Here is a 21,197-nt window from a genome sequence, read left to right on the forward strand (position 1 = left end):
ATCAATAAATAGGGGTGGGGGAGAAATTCTGCGCAGATTTGATCGGAGTGGTTTTCAGAACAAAGTGAGAAAATGAATAAATGTCGATGAATAAATGTTAGCTTTCCCATTACTCCAACGCATTTAAGGGCTGTCCAATAGCTAAGCATTTAAAGCGGTTGTTCACCTTTGAGATAACTTTTAGTATGATGTAGCTGGTGATATTCTAAGACAATTTGTAATTGTTTTTCATTCTTTATTATTTCTGGTTTTTGAGTTATTTAGCTTTTTATTCAGCAGCTTTTCGATTTGGAGCTTAACCAATCTGGTAACTAGGGTCCAAATTACCCTAGCAATCATGCATTGATTTGAATAAGAGACTTGAATATCGGAGAGGGTCTGAATACAAAGGGGCAAATTCACTAACCTGCAGAGTTGTGCTAGCGCAGGCTTCGCCACACTTTGCCAGGCGAAGTTTCACCAGGGTGCCGCTAATTCACTAAAATCCAAAGTTGCGCGAAAAGGTAGCGAAGTTGCGCTAGCGTTAATTCGTCAAGCAAAGTGAAGTTACGCTAGCAATGCCTAATTTGCATACGGCGCCAAGTTAAACTACAATGGACGTATATATGTAGCAACAAATACATTACACTACACAAGCCTGGGAAAGCTTCATAAAATTAAATAGAGTTGTTATTTTGCCCACTGTATAGTTTAGGTGCCATATGTTAGGAAATGTAAGGGGGAAGGAGGGTACCCCCAAAAATATTTACGGTCTTTTTCAGCCTATCACCCGTAAAAAAGAAAAAGACGCCAGCGTTTTTTGGGACTTAGAAAAATTTTCAACTTTTTTTGAAGCAATCCCTATCTACTCTATTGCCTGGTCTGAGGTGGCGAAGGCAAGTCTGGCACAAGAGGTAACGTTCAGTAAAATGTGCAAGTTAGTGAATTAGCGTAGTTACGTCCCTTCGCCATAGCGCAACTTAGCCTGTCGTAAGGAAGCAAAACAGCGCTACAGTAGGTCCACTTCGCTAGCGAATTTACGCTAACGAAATGACGTCACGCTGGCAAATTTGCGCTAGTGTTAGGCGCTTTAGTGAATTTGCCCGAAGGATCAGTAATCAAAAGTAACAATAACAATACATTTGTAGCCTTCCAGGCCATTTGTTTTTTAGAAGGGAGTCAGCGACGCCCATTTGAAAGCTGCAAAGAATCAGAAGAAAAAGGCAAATAACTATAAAACTATGAAAAATAAATTAAAAAGTTGCTTAGAATTGGCTGTTCTATAACATAATAAAAGTTACCTTAAAGGTGAACCACCCCTTTAAGAGGGTTAAGTTGCAGATGTGGATACATAGCTTTTAAACTAGTTTAGAAATGGGAGAATGTTTCAGACTTATCCCCAACAGTATATTCGTAAATAAGTATATTGGTACTATTGTCATATTGTCTATAATGTGTATAAGTGGTAACCAGCTTACAGCCCCAATCCTACAGAGTGTATTGCCTTGTGTTTATTGTTACAATAATAAAGTGATACTGACATTCATATTACTTTTTAAAATATGAATGTAAATTACATGTTACCTATAGGTCATATTGATAATTTTTTGCTGAGAGGTTTGTTTTTGTATATAATTGTTAGTTGAAGTTTCTAAACCTGACCGTTTTGCCAACCTGACTGTCCCACCTCAGCCTGTCAGTGAGATTAGTCAGAGATTCTAATGCTAACAGACTCCTGCTGCACAAATATGGCAGCCCCCTCATAGGCGATCACAGGGAGTCAGATAGGTAATGTAAAAGCATTGGCCAAATACTTTATGGCAAAATTATAAGTAGCTTTCAAAGGCAATATTATGATAGATGTAAAAAAAAGAGTTTAATTTCTGGTGTCAGTTTCTCTGCTCTGCTCAGCTCTGTCGTTATTATGTTAATATTTACCAACCATAGCAGACACTGGGGTCTTAAAACGCTTTTGTGTTCCAATATAGTTCCTATTGTACAGGTATGGGACCTGTTATCCAGACCTGGGACCTGGGGTTTTTTTTATAATCGATCTTTCCGTAATTTGGGTCTTCATGCCTTAAGTCTACTAGAAATCAATTTAAACATTAAATAAACCCAATAGTCTGGTTTTGCTTACAAAAGGATTAATTATATCTTAGTTGGGATCAAGTACAAGCGACTGTTTTATTATTACAGAGAAAAAGGAAATAATTTTTAAAAATTTGGATTATTTGGATAAAATGGAGACAGCCATTCCGTAATTCTGCATATCGGGTTTCCGGTTAAGGGATCCTATACCTGTACTAGTTTCCGCCCTGACGTTAACGTGGAATGTATTTGCATTCCATATCTAAGCCCAGAATACTTGGCTATGTGACACACTTCTACAGGAAGGGGTAGTGATGTCACAGGCCGCAATGATTTTGCGCCAGAAATAATGCACGACACACACAAAGGGGAAAATTCACTAAGCGCCGAAGCGCCGAACGCTACTTCGTTACTTCACTAGCGTTACTTCGCTAGCGTTTGGCATTTTCGTTACTGCGCAAATTCACTAACGAACGCTGGCGTAGTTTCGCTAGTGTTACTTCGCACCCTTATGCCTGGCGAAGTTTCGCTAGCGACGTAACTACGCAAATTCACTAACACGCGCAGTGTACTGAACGCTACCTTTTACGCTAGACTTCCTTCGCCACCTCAGACCAGGCGAAGCGCAATAGAGTAGATAGGGATTGCTTCAGAAAAAGTCAAATTTTTTTCTAAGTCCCAAAAAACGCTGGCGTGTTTTCTACATTATGGGTGATAGGCTGAAAAAGATCGAAAAATATTTTGGGGCTCCCCTCCTTCCCCCCTACATCTCCTGACTCATGGCAACTTACCTAGACAGTGGGCACATGTGTAGGGCAAAATAAATTTTTTATTTGATGTTTTGAAGCTTTTCTAGCCATTTGTAGTGCAGATACGTGTTCCTCCATTGAAATTTGAATTTGGCACCGTATGCAAATTAGCCTTCGCTAGCGTAACTTGGCTTTACTTAGCAAATCAACGCTAGCGCAACTTCGCAACCTTACGCTACCCCTGAGCGCAACTTCGGATTTTAGTGAATTTGCGAAGCGCTGGCAAAACTACGCCTAGCGAAGTGTGGCGAAGTTACGCCTGGCGCAACTACGAATCTTAGTGAATTTGCCCCAAAGAGAGGTATAAAACTATCCTTCACGGTATGTTCATTCTGCCTTATTGTTCATTTTTCACTCTGTGCCCGACAAAGACCGCTATACGGCTGAAACATGTTGGGCAATAAAAAGGAGTGCGCTTGGACACAAGTACCGTCGATGAACGGTGAATAAGCAAAAAATTTGTGCCCATTTTAGTGCAACTATAAAGGCGTCCATAAATAACCCTTCCCGATATATTTTAATATTTTCCTTTCTTTAAAGGGACACACACCTAAAACGGCTTTGCTAAAAATTAAAACAATAAATAGAGCTTGTGTTGAAATTACACTCTGCCTATTGTTTTAATTAAAAAAAATCCTTATTAATTTAAAATGTGGGCTCTTTTCACTGGCCTTGTTCAGCGCTCCCTATCAACCTTTCAACACACAAACCACTCGTATCTATAAGCAGTTCAAGATCAGGGTTTTTTCGGTGGACTGGTAATTTGTTTTATAAGCTCATTTGAAGTTCTTTGGGTTCAGAAAGTACTAAAAGGAAACTGGGTTTATATTTTTATTTAGTGCCAGAAATAACAGAAACCATAGAAATTTCTTAATTAAATTAACAGGCAAAAAGTATGTTCAGCACATGCCCAGTCATTAATTTTCTATTGAAGAGGGTATATATCCTTTAAGTCTTGGAACACATACCAATTTGGCCATTATGGTACTCTCTGGGGGGGACCTGCCTTGTTTTTGCCTGTCCACAGAAGCGGTCATTCCCACGTGTTAGTAAAAAACCAAATAATATTTTTGAGCTTTCTATGACTTTCTTGAAATTTTGGTGACTTTAGTGGATTTTATAAACAAAGAGTTTAGGAGGAGACATTCAGAGTTTTAATATGTATACAGCAGTCTAACAAGTTCCAGAAACTGTTCTAATTTTCAGCGTTGAAAGATGTACAAGAAAGTTCTTAACATATATTGTATCCATGATAAACATTAATTCCAGGCAGATTCCACTACAGTAGTTTTAACATTTGGTTTCTTTTTTCCCAGATCTCATCATTTTTGGGTTACTTAATGGAGTTGGACACCCAGCAGCAGTTGAAACTGAATTGTCAACACATAGGTCTCTGTAGCAGCTGATAACGATTAGGTCAGGTTAGTTACTAGAATAGGCTAGGGAATTTATTTTTATATTCTTTGAGAAGCCAGAGATTGATGGTAAAAAGGCACAGAGGTAATGATGCATCTAGACTACATTGCGCTTCCCATCAAAGCCAATTTATCAAAGTACAATTTAAATGTTTAGATGTCAAAACAGTAATTTGATACAGATACGTGTGAAACATATAAGCAGGATTCTTTTCAATTATTAAGTTGACAAACCACAAAAAGAATGAACAATTTCAACCATTTAATATACCCTAGTGAAACAATTTCTTCCACCCCAAATCCTTATTTTAAAATAAGGAGTAGGATGAAGTAGTATGGAAAGAAATGCAAAGGTGCAGCAGCTGCCACTTACAGCAGTAATCTTCCTCATTCATATTTTTGACATCAACTAATACCCGAAGATTAAACTTGCATCTTTGAATGATTAGGCCATTCTCTGATCTTCCTCCTTCATTCTGAAATGGGCATACCAAGAGCAAAACTTACCACTCTACAACCATTAGTTTTAGCTGAAAACTCTTGTGGTTTGTGAAATGGACATGCAGTCATATGAAAAAGTTTGGGGACCCCTCTCAGCCTGCATAATAATTTACTCCACTTTCAACAAAAAAGATAACAGTGGTATGTCTTTCATTTCCCATGAACACCTGAATACCTAGGTGTTTTCTGAACAAAGATTTTTAGTGAAGCAGTATTCAGTTGTATGGAATGTGAAAAACTGTCTGTGCAAAAATGTGGGTACCCATGTGCTAAATTGAAAGCATGTAACTATTCAATACTGATTACTGGCAACACCAAATTGGTTGGATTATCTTGTTAAGCCTTGAATTTATAACACAAGTGTGTCCAATCATGACAAAAGGCATTTAAGGTGACCAATTGCAAGTTGTGCTTCTGTTTGACTCTCCTCTGAAGAGTGACAGCATGAGATCCTCAAAGCAACTCTCAAAAGATCTGAAAAGAAAGATTGTTCAGTTTCATGGTTTAGGGGAAGGCTACAAAAAGCTGTCTCAGAGGTTTAATGCAGGAATGTAATCAGGAAATGGAAGGCCACAGGCACAGTTGCTGTAAAACCCAGGTCTGGCAAACCATGAAAAATACAGGTGCGGTATAAGTGGAGGATTGTGGAAATGGTTACAGAGAACCCAAAGATCACCTCCAAAGACCTGCAAGAACATCTTGCTGCAGATGGTGTATCTGTACATCATTCTACAATGCAGCACAATTTGCACAAAGAACATCTGTATGGCAGGGTGACAATAAAGAAGCCCTTTCTGAACTCACGCCACAAACGGTGTCACTTGTTGTATGCAAAAGCTCATTTAGACAAGCCACAGTCATTTTCGAACAAAGTGCTTCGGACTGATCAGACAAAAATTGAGTTAGTTGGTCATAACAAAAAGCACTTTGCATGTGTAAGGGCCCGAAGGCGCAGTTGGAGTGCGGACCAAGGAGGAGGCAGGTAGTCACCGAGTTCGTGGTACAAAGGGATCAGGCAGGAGAATAGTCGAGGTACAGGCAAAGGGTTCAATCCAGGCAGCAACGGGTCAATCCGAATAACAGGCAAGGTTGGTACACAAGAAATCAGTCAATAATATAACACCCAGGAATCACGAAGATGAACCTATACTTGGGCAACATCTGTAGTGTCCAAGGGGTTTAAATAGGCAAGGTTTGGCGCCAAGATTGGGAAGCGATGACGTCAAGATGCTATCGCCGTGACGCCGACGCACTTTCTGACGCCGGCGACCATTCCGTCGCTGGCGACCAATCGGTGGGCGAGAAGAAGCCGACGTCATCACACTGCGACCAGCAGGATCCACGTGGGGAAGGAAGGAGTCGCCATCTTGGACGCCGTCGCCATCTTGGAGGTAAGAAACTTCTGTTTCCCTTACAGCATGGTGGAAGAAGAACACCGCATTCCAAGAAACACACCTGCTACCTACTGTCAAATTTGGTGGAGGTTCCATCATGCTGTGGGGCTGTGTGGCTAGTTAAGGGACTGGGGTCCTTGTTAAAGTCAAGGGTCAGATGAATTCAACCCAATATCAAATTCTTCAGGATAATGTTCAAGCATCAGTCACAAAGTTGAAGTTACACAGGGGTTGGATATTCCAACAAGACAATGACCCAAACACACTTGAAATCTACAAAGGCATTTATGCAGATGCAGAAGTACAATATGGAATCCGGAATGGCTGTCACAGTCCCCTGACTTATATCATGGCAATGTCATGGAAAATCTATGGGATGATTTGAAGCAGGCTGTCCATGCTCGGCAGCCATCAAATTTAAATGAATTGGAGAGATTTTGTAATATCTCTGTTGGGGTGCCCAAATTTATGCATCTGTCTAATTTTGTTATGATGCATATTTCATATTTTCTGTTAATCCAATAAACTTTATGTCAATGCTGAAATACTACGGTTTCCATAAGGCATGCTATATATTAAAAGGAAGTTGCTACTCTGAAAGCTCAGCCAATGATAAACAATACAACAAAGAATTAAGAGGGGTTTTTCATGACTGTAAATATTGCCCTTTAACATCTTTTCCCTTGAGCCCCCATTTTATGATATTCTCAGTTCTCCCTCAGATATCACCGTACCAGAAATACCAGAGCTCTAACAGGAAGAAGTATGGAAGCAAAAGACAGAACTCTGTCTTTTAATTGGCTTATGTGACCTAACATGTACAGTATGGTTTGTTAGGATTTTTTGTGTGAATAGTAGGATCCCAGGGGGTGGCTAGTGTAACAGATTTTGATGCTTTTTTTCCTCTGCCTTGAAATTTTTTTAAATATCCGAGTCAATTAAATATATATTTTGAAATTAGAACAACTGGTGTAATTAAAATTTTATTTTAGCAACTTATACATATCATAAGGAAAATACTATTAACTGTTTATTACATATAACTTCTCCTGTTTTCCATTTTATAAACATTGCCAATTGTATTATACATTAACCAAGTATAAGGGGCCGAACTTCGTGTGAAGGATTCGAAGTAAAAAAACGTCAAATTTCGAAGTGTTTTTTGGCCTTCTTCGACCATCGAATGGGCTACTACGACCTTCGACTATGACTTCGAATCGAACTAAAAATCGTTCGACCATTCGATAGTCGAAGTACGGTCTCTTTAAGAAAAAACTTCGACCCCCTAGTTCGCCATCTAAAAGCTACCGAACTCAATGTTAGCCTATGGGGAAGGTCCCCATAGGCTTTCCTACGTTTTTTTGATCGAAGGATATTCCTTCGATCGTTGGATTAAAATCCTTCAAATCATTTGATTCGAAGGATTTTATCGTTGGATCGAAGGAATAATCCTTCGATCGCACTATTTGCGCTAAAATCCTTCAACTTCGATATTCGAAGTCAAATGATTTTAATTCCCAGTCAAATATCGAGTGTTAATTAACCCTCGATATTCAACCCTTTGTGAATCGGCCCCTAAATGTTTATATAGAGAAATCCAAAAACAAAAACAGGAACTCCAGCAGTATTTACTGCATAAACTTTTATTCTGATTAGTGGCAACACGACATGTTTCGGTTACAATAACCTTTATCAAGTAAAGGGTATTGTACCTGAAACGTGTTGTGTTGCTATTACTCAGAATAAAAGTTTTTGCAGTAAATACTGCTGGAGTTCCTGTTTCTTTTTTTGGATTTAGCTAATTAGTTGCAGCACAGAGCAATGATAAAGGAATTGGACATAATCCTTCTGAATTTGTTTGTACCGACCACCGCCCCCTTCTTCAATTGAAATGTATATGCACATGCACTCCACTGCAGTTAAAAAAAATAATACAACATGGTTTGTTTTGGTAAATTACTTTATATGAAAGGAATGGTAGGAATATTAAAAAGCAAAATGAATATGCTCAGAAATCTGGCACATCAATTATGATTTTTGTGCAAATTACCGTAAAGAGTTCAATGTTTAATTTTCCCTTGTCCATAGTATGGTTAGTTTGTAACCACTTCAAGGTATCATATACATGCAAACTTTTATAAGAATCACTTCTGGTCCTGTACAGTTATTGGGCAATGACAGGATTAAAAGAAGTATATAAGATCAGCTAAAAACTCTGAGCATGAGTAAATCTGCTATTGATTTTCATTTTTGATTGTTCTGAATGACAAAACTTCAGGCAACAGTGTTTTCTATCTTTGCCTTTGGACATGCATTCTTAAAACAACATTAACCTTTATTTTTTCCAATAACAAGCGCAAGGCTGCTGAAGACGTACTAGGACTTAACCTGGATGTCAAGCTCACCACTGATAAATTTGTCCACATCTTTTAAAAGATCTAAGAAAAATTCATTAGATGTAGTCTTGGAGACAGAATTTATTAGGCATTCTTTATTTTCCACTGAAAATCCAGATATGTGCCTCAGCTCAGTCTTTAATTGTGCTTGTTCTTTTTCAATGATGAAATTATGACGCATAGCAGCAAGCGCTGTTTTTGCTACCATGGCATCAGAGGAATCATGATATAGTCTTGGATGGTGCCTGAAAATCTCTCTGCAGTTAAAGCTATTTTGTCTTGTTTGGAAAAATTGACAAAAACGTGAAAGATCTTTCATTATCCTTTTGGATAAAACAATGTCTCTGAACGTATTGAAGGCAGTGGATTCTCTCTGCAGCCATTTTCTTTCGTGTGCCATTTCTGTCAGATTATGAGTGCAACTGTGATACACTTTGGTCGTGCCTGGCCATTCATGAACATTGGCAACATGGTTTACCAACGATGCCCATTTTTCTAACAGCAATTCTACGTTTCCACCGCACGTTTTTAAGGACCACCAAAAATGATTCACAGTTGGGTCAATCCAGTTACACAGTTCTGTACAGCTTCTCTTTCGACTTGCTTTTACGAGTTTGGTACGCAAAGATTTTGCAAAGTGGCAAGCATCAACCTGATGTGCTATTTCACCATGCTCCTCCTGAATCATCTCACTAATTGGCTTGTGGCTATCTGTACATATCATATCTACAGAGAACTTGCTACCTACAATCTCATCGAATGTCTTTTTAAATGCAGTTTTCTTAAGGGCTATTGATGGTGTACTTGGAGAAACATGTTCCACCTTAAAATTCAGAATTTTATTAGTAGTGGCTTCCTTTAGAGTATATAAACAATATTTTGGTGAAAGCCCACTTCTATTACATGTACTGTGTCCAGTCAGGCACAGGGATTTTCTGGAAAATTCAAGTTGTAAGCGTTGTTGTTCTTTTTTCCAACGGTGATGAATTACGGGAAACAGAAAATTCTGCTGATAACGATTATGAGCAGATTCTGTGATCTGCTTCATATGGAGAAGTTTGTTTACCGAAAATATTTTGGTAAAACTCGACTCACTGAAAAATGCAGCAGCAGACAGTAGGACATTGCCATATGCTAGCTGACCTTTGCTGGGTTGGCTATTCCACAGATGAAAATAATGACCACTGTGACATACAGCTCTCACAGATAAAAACGACCCTGAATAATACTTCTTGATTCTCTTGATAGCAGAGGAGCAATTCTTTCCCCCTAAACATCTTGAGGACATTAATAATATGTCTAGGCAGGATTCAAAAACTAACAATGTGCTATCCTCAAATGGATTTAAAGAGATTGATTGAGCTTCTACAGGTCCCTCAGTATCCAATGTATCCATTTCATAGTCACAATCTCCATCTAAAATGGGCAACTCTTCTTTTGAGTGTAACGATCGACAAGGTTTTTTATCTTCCTCCCAATCTGGTATGTCATAACTAATATCAGTAGGAGAGGACACACTTTCTTGAGATACTGTATATTGTTGATGTGGATTGAAAGACTGATGAGTGTTCACAACTGGAGTCGAAAATGCTGTTTTATTTGACTTGCCAGGGTAATAACTAGCATTTTTAACCTTGCTGTGTTTTGCTTCAGTTACAGTCAGAGCTGAAAACATTCCAACATTTTGATGAGCACCACAATTATTTTCATTATTCATGAAAAAATCTGTGTTTACTCCAACATCAACAGTCTTGACAGCTTTAGGAGTAGTGACAGGAAAGGATATTTCGGGTGAATTTATAAATGATGAAATTATTGGCAAACAAGTAAGGTTACTTGAGCTCGGTACTGGGGCGCTTACTAGCAAAGCTGGGTGACTTTGAAAATTTGAGGCAGAAGGAAACTGAGACAAAAGCACATCTTTGGCACACGTGCCAGATTGTTGAATGCTAGGTATTGTACTTAGGATCGGTTTTGCTGTATCACTTGATGAGGCAGACTCTTTTCCTGGAAAAATAGTAGGTATTGCATCTTTCCTTAACACCCATCTATTTCCCTGAACGCAGTACGAGTCTGTGCTAAAATGTTCAGAGCAGATTCTGTAGGCATCCGTCTTTTTCCCAGCAATAATTTTTTGGCATACAGTGTCAATATCACCACCCTCTGGAAACTGTTGAAGCCATGTTTTTATGATGTCAGGATTTTTTGGAAATACATGTAAAATCACATTGTGAAACATAGTTTTTCTTTGTCCATAATTGGTACATCCTTTTACTATGCATTTTGGCATGATTGGTTAATCTGCAAAACAGTAAAAAGATTTTAAGTTTACTAAAAATATATATTTAAACTGAAAGGAAAAGAGCCAACATGTATAGCTAAAATGAGAAAAAAAAAATCTAAAAAAACCTATTAAAAATAAATTTACACTGCAACTATGATGGCATTGTTAATTTGTGTTTTGTATTCTCGAAAAACGGTCCGCACACACCAATGTTGCAGTCGGGGATAGTGCCCCTTTTATTAATGCCACCAACAATAAATGAATACACAACAGAGTATGAATAATATCACTTATAACTTCCATCCTAAAGGATTAGTTAGTACAGCTGCCAATATTCTTTTCAAAACCATTAAGAAAACAAACCAAAAGTTTATAATGTCCATGTATTACATCTTGTTATATGGCTCCTCACTTTGCCAAATATGTTTAATACAGTTATATTTTCTTCTGGAAATTGAAGTAAACAAACCTATATTTATCTTGGATTAACACAAACACAGCTTTAAACACTAGGTGTTGATTCCTTAGGACAATTGCTGTTTGTGTTCTCTGTTACAAGCTTCAATCTGTTCCTTGACTTCCAGTCTCTGCTGCCAGCTTAGGTCTGGGCAAAACAGACATCTCCTTGCTCCTGAAAAGTCACAAAAAAGTATTTGTTGAAAAAAGAAACTTCTAGTAAAGTCCTGATATTTCGATGAACAGAATAGCTGAAGATCATTGACTTTCAACGTAATAATTTAGGAGAACATTTACTTCTATATAGGACAGTCTTGAGATATTTCCAGCTTTTGAACAAGGCTTTACTTGAGTGAAAAATATTTTCAGTAACAGTAATCCTTGGAATAAAATGGCAGGGCTAAAGGGCGATTACACTTGTGTGCAGAGTCACACGAAACCATCATTACAATGTCATTACAGCGCACAAAGTGCCAAGGAGCTAGCATTTGCATATAAGCTTTTTTACAGGACAGACCACCCGCTATATGTTGTTGGTCAAATAAATAAATGTGGAATTAAGCTTCATGAGCACTTAAAGGCAGTCTTACTGTAAATATGCTAAGAAAAAATACAAGTCTTATCTCAAAGCTGTGTGTTCATGAGCTCTCTACTTAGTAGAATTGTGCTCCCATCAGAATGTACAGTGCAGCTACAATGGTCTAGCAAACACACACAAAGTTCTTTAAAATATATATAAAACATCATGTTACACCACACTCACAGGTCTTTTAGTGATGAACAAAAATACATAAAAACTCATTTACTTTCTATTCATTCCTATGGGGTTTGTAGAATGAATATGCTTTTGAAAATCCCATAGGAATAAGTAGAAAGTGAGAGTTTTTCTGTGGCGAGTTCACAAAGCTCCATTCCATTTGATGACTTGCTAGGACACAATTTAATAACTTTGTTTCAGAAAACACACCTAACTGTGTAAATAGAATATTGTGTATTATAACTAAATAAACTCATGTCACCAGCCATCATATTATCTTCAGCATCAATGTGTTTTTTCTGCCTCCCAGTTGTAATTGATTGCACCAAAGATGTAGGCTCCCTTATTCGGATAGTATGCCCTGGCATAACTAGGTACTCATTTGGATGATGTTTTATTTCATTCACTTGGTTAAATGGTAATTCCTGTAACAAAATAGAAGGCATGAAAATACTGCCATCATAAATGTAACCTAATGTTATCTGACTGGAGCGCATAAGTTAATCGTGCCTATAGCAGAGACAGTCACCCATGGATATTGTCAGGCAATACAAGCAAAGATATTATCGTTCTACCTGTCCAAACAACTAATGGGGTTATTTATCAAAGTTAGAACTTTTTTTATTCTAATAAATTCCAATGTACTCACAACTCAAATGGGAGGATATTTATGAAAAAGCTTGAACGTCTAATATTCGATCAAATAGTCCCGAACTGAAAATTGTAATCGAGTTTTGCTCCGGAAAAAAAAAAAAAAACTTGAACGTCAGGAAGGCAATTAACATATTCAAATGGTTCAATAGACCTCTGCCATTCACTTGTAAATAAACTCTGCAGGATTTATGTGGCAAATATTCTAATCAGAACTGTTTCCATGGTCGAGGTGTGTTTTATCTCCCATTCAAATTTACAGTCGAGTTGGTGCTTTTAAATTATAAATTGTGAGGTTTTGACACAAAACAAATTCGAATTTACCATTCTACCATTAATAAATCTGCCCCTAAGGGGTATATTTTTCAAAGAGTGAAGTTAGAGGTTGCCACTGTCCTCTAGAGTGAAATTCCACCACTCTCCATTAATTTCTATGCGATTTTGAAAGGCATATTTATCATAGGGTGAACTTTTACTTTCACCCATTAATAAATACTCCTTTAGAAATCCCATAGAAATGAATGGAGAGTGGTGGAATTTTAATGTAGAGGACCGTGGCAACCTCTAACTTCACTCTTTGATAAATATACCCCTAAGTGTATGATCACCAAAGTATGAATTAGGGATGCACCGAATACATTATTTTGGATTCGGCTGAACCCCGATTTTGAAAGTCGTATTTATCATTGGGTGAACTTTTACTTTGACAGTATCCCTTTAACCAAACCTCCCAACTGTCCCTTTTTTGGAGGGACAGTCCCTCTTTTGAGAGCTCAACCCGCAGTCCCTCATTTGTACTGGAAAGTCCCTCTTTTCTCTGCACTGAACAGCCAGAAAAAGAAACAAAGGGGCAAATTCACTAAGATTCGTAGTTGCGCCAGACGTAACTTCGCCGCACTTCGCCAGGCGTAGTTTCGCCAGCGCTCCGCAAATTCACTAAAATCCGAAGTTGCGCACAGGGGTAGAGTAGCGTAAGGTTGCGAAGTTGCGCTAGCGTTGATTCGCTAAGCGAAGTTACGCTAGCGATGGTTGATTTGCATACGGTGCCAAATTCAAATTTCAATGGAGGAATACGTAGAATCACTACAAATGCCTGGGAAACCTTCAAAACATCAAATAAAATTTTTATTTTGCCCTACACATGTGCCCACTGTATAGTTAAGGTGCGATGAGTTAGGAAATGTAGGGGGGAGGGGTGTGGCTTGCCTGGTCAGTGGATGGCAGCGTAGTGCACAAGCTCTGCTCCACACAGGCCTGAGCTGTAAATTCAACCGGCGATTTGAGATGGGCAAATCAGGTAGAAGCAGAGGCGACATGTCTGCCACCCCAGCAGACAAAAAATCGCGTGCTAAAAACGACATAGCGCCGCTTTTTTTAAAGAAAAAAAAAACGGGAGCGCTTTCCAAAATGGCGGCCGCCACAGCTATACAAAATGAAGAGGCTGACTCAGCGCAGCATGACTCATCTGAGGCTGAGAGTGAATGCGAAGAGGAGCAGGACATTAATTCCTACTTGAAAAGCCTTCCATCTAAGGCAGATATTAAAACAATGCTCCAAGAGGTAACATCCACTATAAGGGAGGACCTGCAGGATATAAAAAGAGACATGCTGCAACTCACCACTAGAACTGATCATCTGGAAACAAATCAAAGTAAGTTGATCTGCAATCAAAAAGCGCTTACAAACAGACTGCAAATGCAGAACACTTATATAGAAGACATGCGACGCCACATAGATGACCTTGAAAACAGAGGAAGGAGAAATAATATTAGAGTAAGAGGGGTCCCTGAACTGATAAAAGCTGAAGAAATACATTCTGTGCTGCTGCAGATTTTTAACAGCATATTAAAAAGAGACCCTGCAACTGAAATTCAAATCGACAGAGAACATAGAGTGCCCAAACCAAAAGGTGCACCTCTTAATGCTCCTAGAGACATCCTCTGCTGCGTCCATCAATTTAAAGAAAAAGAGGACATAATGCAAAGAGCCAGGGAAGTGAAGGAAATATCCTATGAAGAAAACAGAATATGTCTTTTTCAAGATATTTCTAGACTCACACTCATACAGCGGAAACAACTAAAACCTCTTACTGATGTATTAAGAGATAAAGCTATTCAGTACAAATGGGGATATCCATTCAGCCTTATTGCCAGGAAGGATGGAATACAGTACTTTTTGAGATCTCCACAAGAGACAGAATCCTTCCTTCACAAGCTACAACTGGAGCCGATTGCACTACCTGGATGGGACACAGCAGGAAGCAAAGCCCCCGAAATGGAGTTTGATCTACAAGGTGAATGGAAAACTGCGACACCCAGACGTACACCCCAAACTCCGAGGAACAGAAGTCGCTGGATTTCTGACCAAACTGAAAATAGGCCTAATGACTGAATCATGGACATTTACTATGGCAAAGTAGTAAATGCGGTAACTATAATATGATACGTCAATATGATACCACTGTTATGTTTATGTCTCTTGATGTATTTTGGTTGCAATATTATTTTGGTTATAATGTTCATAAGTTGCTTACGCTATTGCTAAACCCTGCTCCTCCTCTTCTTACCAATCTCTCTACCTTTTGAATTGACCCACTTAATAACCAATAATTAATGATACATACTACATTATGACACAAATAGTGTTTTTGCTGTCTCCAAGCCACAATGCTACTATTTATTCATAATAACATAGGAAAACAGCATTCCGGCTCAGGCCTGTTATTGTTGTGGACAGGCCCAATTGTTGTGCCCCTTACTAACACCCTGAGAGGTCTACACCTGAATGGGCGACCACTTCTCCCACAAATTCACCCCCAAGCCGCCAAGGAACCCAAACACTCCCAGGTTAACCCCTGGACTTTTTTTGGTGCGGCTAGCAGTCCGTTCCCCTGATCCCCTCTACCCAGTTACTTTCTTTACTTTCTATCCACTCCCTACCCCCGTTTACAGAGAGCCAATGGTTTCAAATGATAATGATGTTAGAAATGCAGAAAAATATCAAAGCAATATCCAACAGGTTTTACAATGGTACTGGACACGTGTATTGTATATTCACTGAATGCTAATGGGTTGAATGAACCAAAGAAAAGGGCACAAATTTTTAAAGAATGTACCAACCACAGAGCAAAAATAGTACTTATACAGGAAACTCACTTCAAAGAAATGAAAGCTCCAAAGATACCTACCCATACTTACAGCTCAATATATCAGAGCAATAACCCCTCAAAAAAGGCTACAGGAGTAATGATCATGATTCACAAATCAGTCCCCTTTAAACTTGATGCAGTTAAACAGGATAAAGAAGGCAGATATATTATGATCAAAGGCATGGTGAACAATACCAAATTAACTATAGCAAATATCTACGCCCCTAATTCTGGTCAAGTTGATTATGCTAGACAAAGGCTAACCGACCTTGAATCCTTCGCAGAAGGTCTAATTATTCTTGGCGGAGACTTAAACCTAGCACTTAATCCATCCTGGGATTCCTCAAAAAACAAATTTAATGTCTCCTATAGACAACTTAAACGGATGAAAAAATCCCTCTCCGACATGCATCTGATTGACACTTGGAGATTATTGAATCCTAAAACAAAGGATTATACCCACTACTCTAAAACTTTTGACTGTTATAACAGAATAGATTATATCTTCATTAAACAAAACTGGTTACACCTGGTCACCAAAGCACATATTGGAGAAACGTTATTATCAGATCATGCACCTGTAATCATGGAATTTATGATCCCAAATTCTACAAAACCGGATTATAATTGGAAACTGAACAACTACTTAATTCATGGAGAAAACAACAAAAAACTACTAGCAATTAAAATACAACAAACGATAAATGAAAACGAGACACCTCACACGGACCCGGGCATATTATGGGAAACAATTAAATGTGTAACAAGAGGCCAACTAATAGCATTAGGATCCAAAGTGAAAAAGGAAAAACAAGCAAAAATTCAATCACTACTAAAAGAAATTCAGCTGCTGGAAAATGTCCACAAAGCAACATTAGCTTCAATGACACTACTAGAATTAGAAGGCAAACGTACACAACTTAAGGCCCTGCTAGACCTTGATACTCAAAAAGCATATCTGAACTGTAAGCAAAGATCATATGAACTAGGGGACAAATGCACTAAATACTTTGCCAAGCGTCTCAAAAAAACACAAAACATGACTCATATAACAATGGTACAGGATAAGAAACAACAATCACATTATACGTCTCCCAAAATAGCAAAATGTTTCCAAGAATTTTACCAAGAACTGTACAAATTACAAACAAAACCAAATTCTGTGGAAACGCAACAAAAAATAGAGGACTTTATTTGCAAGGCAAACCTGAGAAAAATTTCAAAAGAAAATGCTGAGTGGATAAATTCTAAATTCACCGAAAAGGAACTACAGGAAACAATTAACTCATTCCCTAATAATAAAAGCCCTGGCCCCGACGGGTATGGAGCCTGCTTCTATAAAACATTTAACGATTTGATCAACATTCCACTATTGGAATACCTAAACTCTATAGGAGTTAACTGTAAGATACCAAACCAGTCTCAGGAAGCGCATATTACTATCATACCCAAACCGAATAAGGACCACTCCCAGTGCGGAAACTATAGACCAATATCCTTGATAAATGTCGATTTGAAGATATTTGCGAAACTGATGGCCAACAGACTAAAAAAACTGATCCCCGACTTAATACACCCGGAGCAATGCGGATTTATACCCGGAAGAGAAGGAAAAGACAACACCACAAAAGTACTTTCATTAATACATTACGCTAAAACAAAACTTATTCCATCTCTCATATTGACGACAGATGCAGAGAAGGCCTTTGATAGGGTCTCCTGGGACTTTCTCAAATCTACATTAGCAGGCTTTGGTCTCCCAGATAATCTTATTGCAAAAATCATGGCATTGTATGACTCACCGACAGCTAGGGTGAGAACCAATGGCATACTATCCCATAGTATACGCATCCACAATGGGACTAGACAAGGCTGCCCCCTTTCCCCTATCCTATTCATAATGATTATGGAAACTTTATTAAATACAATTAGAGCTAACCAAGATGTGACAGGTCTAGTAATCAACAAAACTGAACACAAAGCGGCTGCATTTGCAGATGACCTACTGCTATTCATTACGAAACCTACTACTTCACTACCCAACTTAATGAACATTTTCAACACTTTTGGATCTCTCTCTAATTTTAAAATAAATTTCAGTAAATCCGAAGCATTAAACATAAATCTTCCAAAACAGATGGTGCAACAATTGTCCAGCAGCTTCCCTTTTCAATGGGCAGTCCAACCGATAAAGTACCTGGGAATTCTTATCTCAAATGATCTAACCAAACTTTATAGGGATAATATTGAACCTTTCTTAACGAGCATCCCAAAATTGTTAGATAATTGGAGACATATATGTATTTCGTGGCCAGGAAGAATACAGGCAATTAAAATGATAGTACTTCCCAAATTATTATACACACTTCAATGCCTACCAATTGACATACCTACAGTATTCTTCAAAAAATTGAAAACAATATTTTCTAATTTTATCTGGGCAAATAAAAACCCAAGAATAGCCTACTCTCTACTCACTCGCCCCAGATTGGAGGGAGGTCTAGCTGTCCCAGACATTTTCCTTTACTATAAAGCGATCCACCTTTCACGCATTCTACAATGGAACCTGCGTGACAAAGAGAAGCTTTGGTTAGAGGTTGAACAAGCTGACACAAAAATACCACTGATAAATCATATATGGACCCACAAACTTCAACCTCCACGCCATATTCTACATCATCCAACAATAGCAGCCACCCTCAAAGTTTGGCAAAAAAACTATGAGAAATATGACCTGGCATATACACCTTTCCCACTTCAACCACTTATGTTCAACAATGATTTTCCCCCGAGCCTAGAAGAGAAAATGTTTGACAGATGGAGCAACTACCAGAACAAACCAACGTTAATGAAAGATTTTGTAAAACACAATAAAGTTATTTCGCTGGAAAAAATACAAAAGAGATGGGGTATACATCCAAGGGATTCATGGAATTACACTCAAATCCATCACTATCTTGATGCTTGTCAACTGCATAATATAAGGACTCACTACACCTGGTGGGAAAATATGATAATCAATAATACCGATCTTAAAAAACCTATGGCAACCATATATCAAAAGCTACTGCAAAGCACCCTAGCAGAGACTCCATCGCACCAAATAAAATGGGAAAAGGAACTAAAATTAAATCTCCATCAAGATCAATGGAGAAAAATTTACCTATCTACCTATAAATCATTTACAGCATCCAAAACACAAGAGTTTGTCTACAAACTCATAACCAGATGGTATTATACCCCGGTCAGATTGAAGCGAATGTTTCCGGAAGCCCATAGCCAATGTTGGAGATGTAAACAACAGGAAGGGACATTCAGCCATATTTGGTACCATTGCAGTGTATTGCACAGTTACTGGCACGAGGTAATTAATATAATGGAGAAAGTCACAGGGGCAAAAGTTGCCACAAATTTTCTGTCAAAACTCATACTTCATTATGACCAAGAGTTAAACTCCATAATTACTAATAAACTGCTGTTACATATGATACAGACAGCGAAAGCCTTGATCCCCAAAAAATGGAAAGATACGAAACCACCCTCTAGGCAGGAATGGATTCAATTGATGGAAGAAACCAGGAAATTAGAAGAGATCACAGCGATCATTCATAATAAAAACACTAAATACTGGCAGACTTGGTCCCCCTGGATCAGCTATCTGAAGTTGGTTAAACTTTAGGAAAGTCCCATCAAGTAGTTTAATTTAATTGCTTTATAGTCACTCATATTTAAGAGTTGGAAGTGTACAGATAGATCAGCCTGTCCTTATCTAGGGAAAAGAAACCATTGAATCTCTCCTTTCATAATGTATGCTCGATTTCAATATATGCTCTCTCACATCTGAACTTAATCTAATACTAATGTGACTTTGTAATTTCAAAATGAAGACCATTTATTGTACTAACTCGTATTTGCACCCTCCCCCCCCTCATTTCTTTCTTTCTGTATCCTTACTCCCCCCCTTTTTTACAAATGCTTAAATAAAGAGTTTAAAAAAAAAAAAAAAAGAAATGTAGGGGGGAAGGAGGGGAGCCCCAAAAAAAATTTCGATCTTTTTCAGCCTATCACCCATAATATAGAAAAAACGCCAGCGTTTTTTGGGACTTAGAAAAAAATTTAACTTTTTTTGAAGCAATCCCTATCTACTCTATTGCGCTTCACCTGGTCTGAGGTGGCGAAGGAAGAAGGTAGCGTTCAGTACACTGTGCGCGTTAGTGAATTTGCGTAGTTACGTCCGTAGCGAAAATTCGCCAGGCGTAAGGGTGCTTAGTAACACTAGCGAATTTACGCCAGCGATCGTTAGTGAATTTGCGAAGTAACGAAAATGCCCAACACTAGCGAATTGACGCTAGCGTTAGGCGCTTCGGCGCTTAGTGAATTTGCCCCAAAGTTTCTCACTTAATTGGCTTTTAGCAGAGAGCCCAGAACAGCTAACGGGTGCAAATAAGATACTTTGTAACAATTTTGAGACACAAAAACACAGTTCAGATAAGGAGAAATATTTTCAAACTTTCATAACCTGCCAAATTTTGTAAAACAAACATGGTAATTAGGGGGTGTGGCCACAGAAAGGGGTGTGGTCAAAAAATTGCTGCGCTACGTGCGGAAAAAATTTTTTTGTCCCTCTTTTTACTTCCAAAATGTTGGGAGGTATGCTTTAACATCCGGGCCTTTTCTGCCATTTTAATGTCTGACTGCAGAACAGTACATGTAACTATAAGAGACTGCTATTTTCCGTTTTCTGCTACATTTCTTTATTTCTAATGAGCAGAAAGCACTTAACTTCCTGTATGTTTGATATAAACACCTTAGTATACTATTAGACAGCCCTGCAGAATAAATGTATGCTTTATGGGACAATTCTATTATGTGCCAATTGCAATGGATTCAAGGCCCATATTTTACATAAGCGCCCCAGGTTCATCCCCGCCGCAGCCCAGATATTACTGTCCTACTAGCAGCCCCAGAAACAGCGGAAGTGCCATCCTGAGCCAATAGATCTACCACCGGTACCGTTTCCGGTTCTCACAGTGCGGCGTTGAGAGTACCTACAAATTCGTTCCATGAGCAATACTCGACTCATTCTAAAGAATAACATGTCCGCTTGAGTTACCCAGACAAACAACAGGGCGTTTATATAACACACATTGTATTTTAAAAAAAAAAAAAACTGCTTACGTACCTGTCTATATAGAACCAACATGCGCATGCAAACCGGAACCAATTAGACAACACACTTTAGCCGAACCTTTTACGCAGCCCACATGAAAAATGGCGCTCGCTGCACTTCCTACGTAACGTAAGGTAACGTAGCGC

The 21,197-nt window shown here is 38.5% G+C and overlaps 1 protein-coding gene across 5 annotated transcripts; it reads right to left on the minus strand.

Annotated features, from left to right (window-relative positions):
• Positions 1–8,131: 8,131 nt before the first annotated feature.
• Positions 8,132–21,173, minus strand: LOC108715747. 5 transcript variants are annotated; one of them, XM_018261176.2, is made up of 4 exons: positions 21,064–21,154; positions 12,345–12,507; positions 11,339–11,500; positions 8,132–10,886 (listed from the first exon to the last, which is right to left on the minus strand). In XM_018261176.2, the coding sequence occupies exon 4, from the start codon at positions 10,873–10,875 to the stop codon at positions 8,566–8,568; it is 2,310 nt and encodes a 769-aa protein (XP_018116665.1). In that variant the 5' UTR covers positions 10,876–10,886; positions 11,339–11,500; positions 12,345–12,507; positions 21,064–21,154; the 3' UTR covers positions 8,132–8,565. The 5 variants fall into 5 exon arrangements, with proteins under 5 accessions (XP_018116665.1, XP_041417537.1, XP_041417538.1 ...); XM_041561603.1 differs by having other exon boundaries at positions 12,293–12,507; XM_041561604.1 differs by lacking the exon at positions 12,345–12,507 and adding an exon at positions 18,360–18,447 and having other exon boundaries at positions 21,064–21,134.
• Between the last annotated feature and the right edge of the window lie 24 nt (positions 21,174–21,197).

This window comes from Xenopus laevis, chromosome 4S (genome assembly GCF_017654675.1).
Source record: "Xenopus laevis strain J_2021 chromosome 4S, Xenopus_laevis_v10.1, whole genome shotgun sequence".
Classification (NCBI taxonomy): domain Eukaryota; kingdom Metazoa; phylum Chordata; class Amphibia; order Anura; family Pipidae; genus Xenopus; species Xenopus laevis.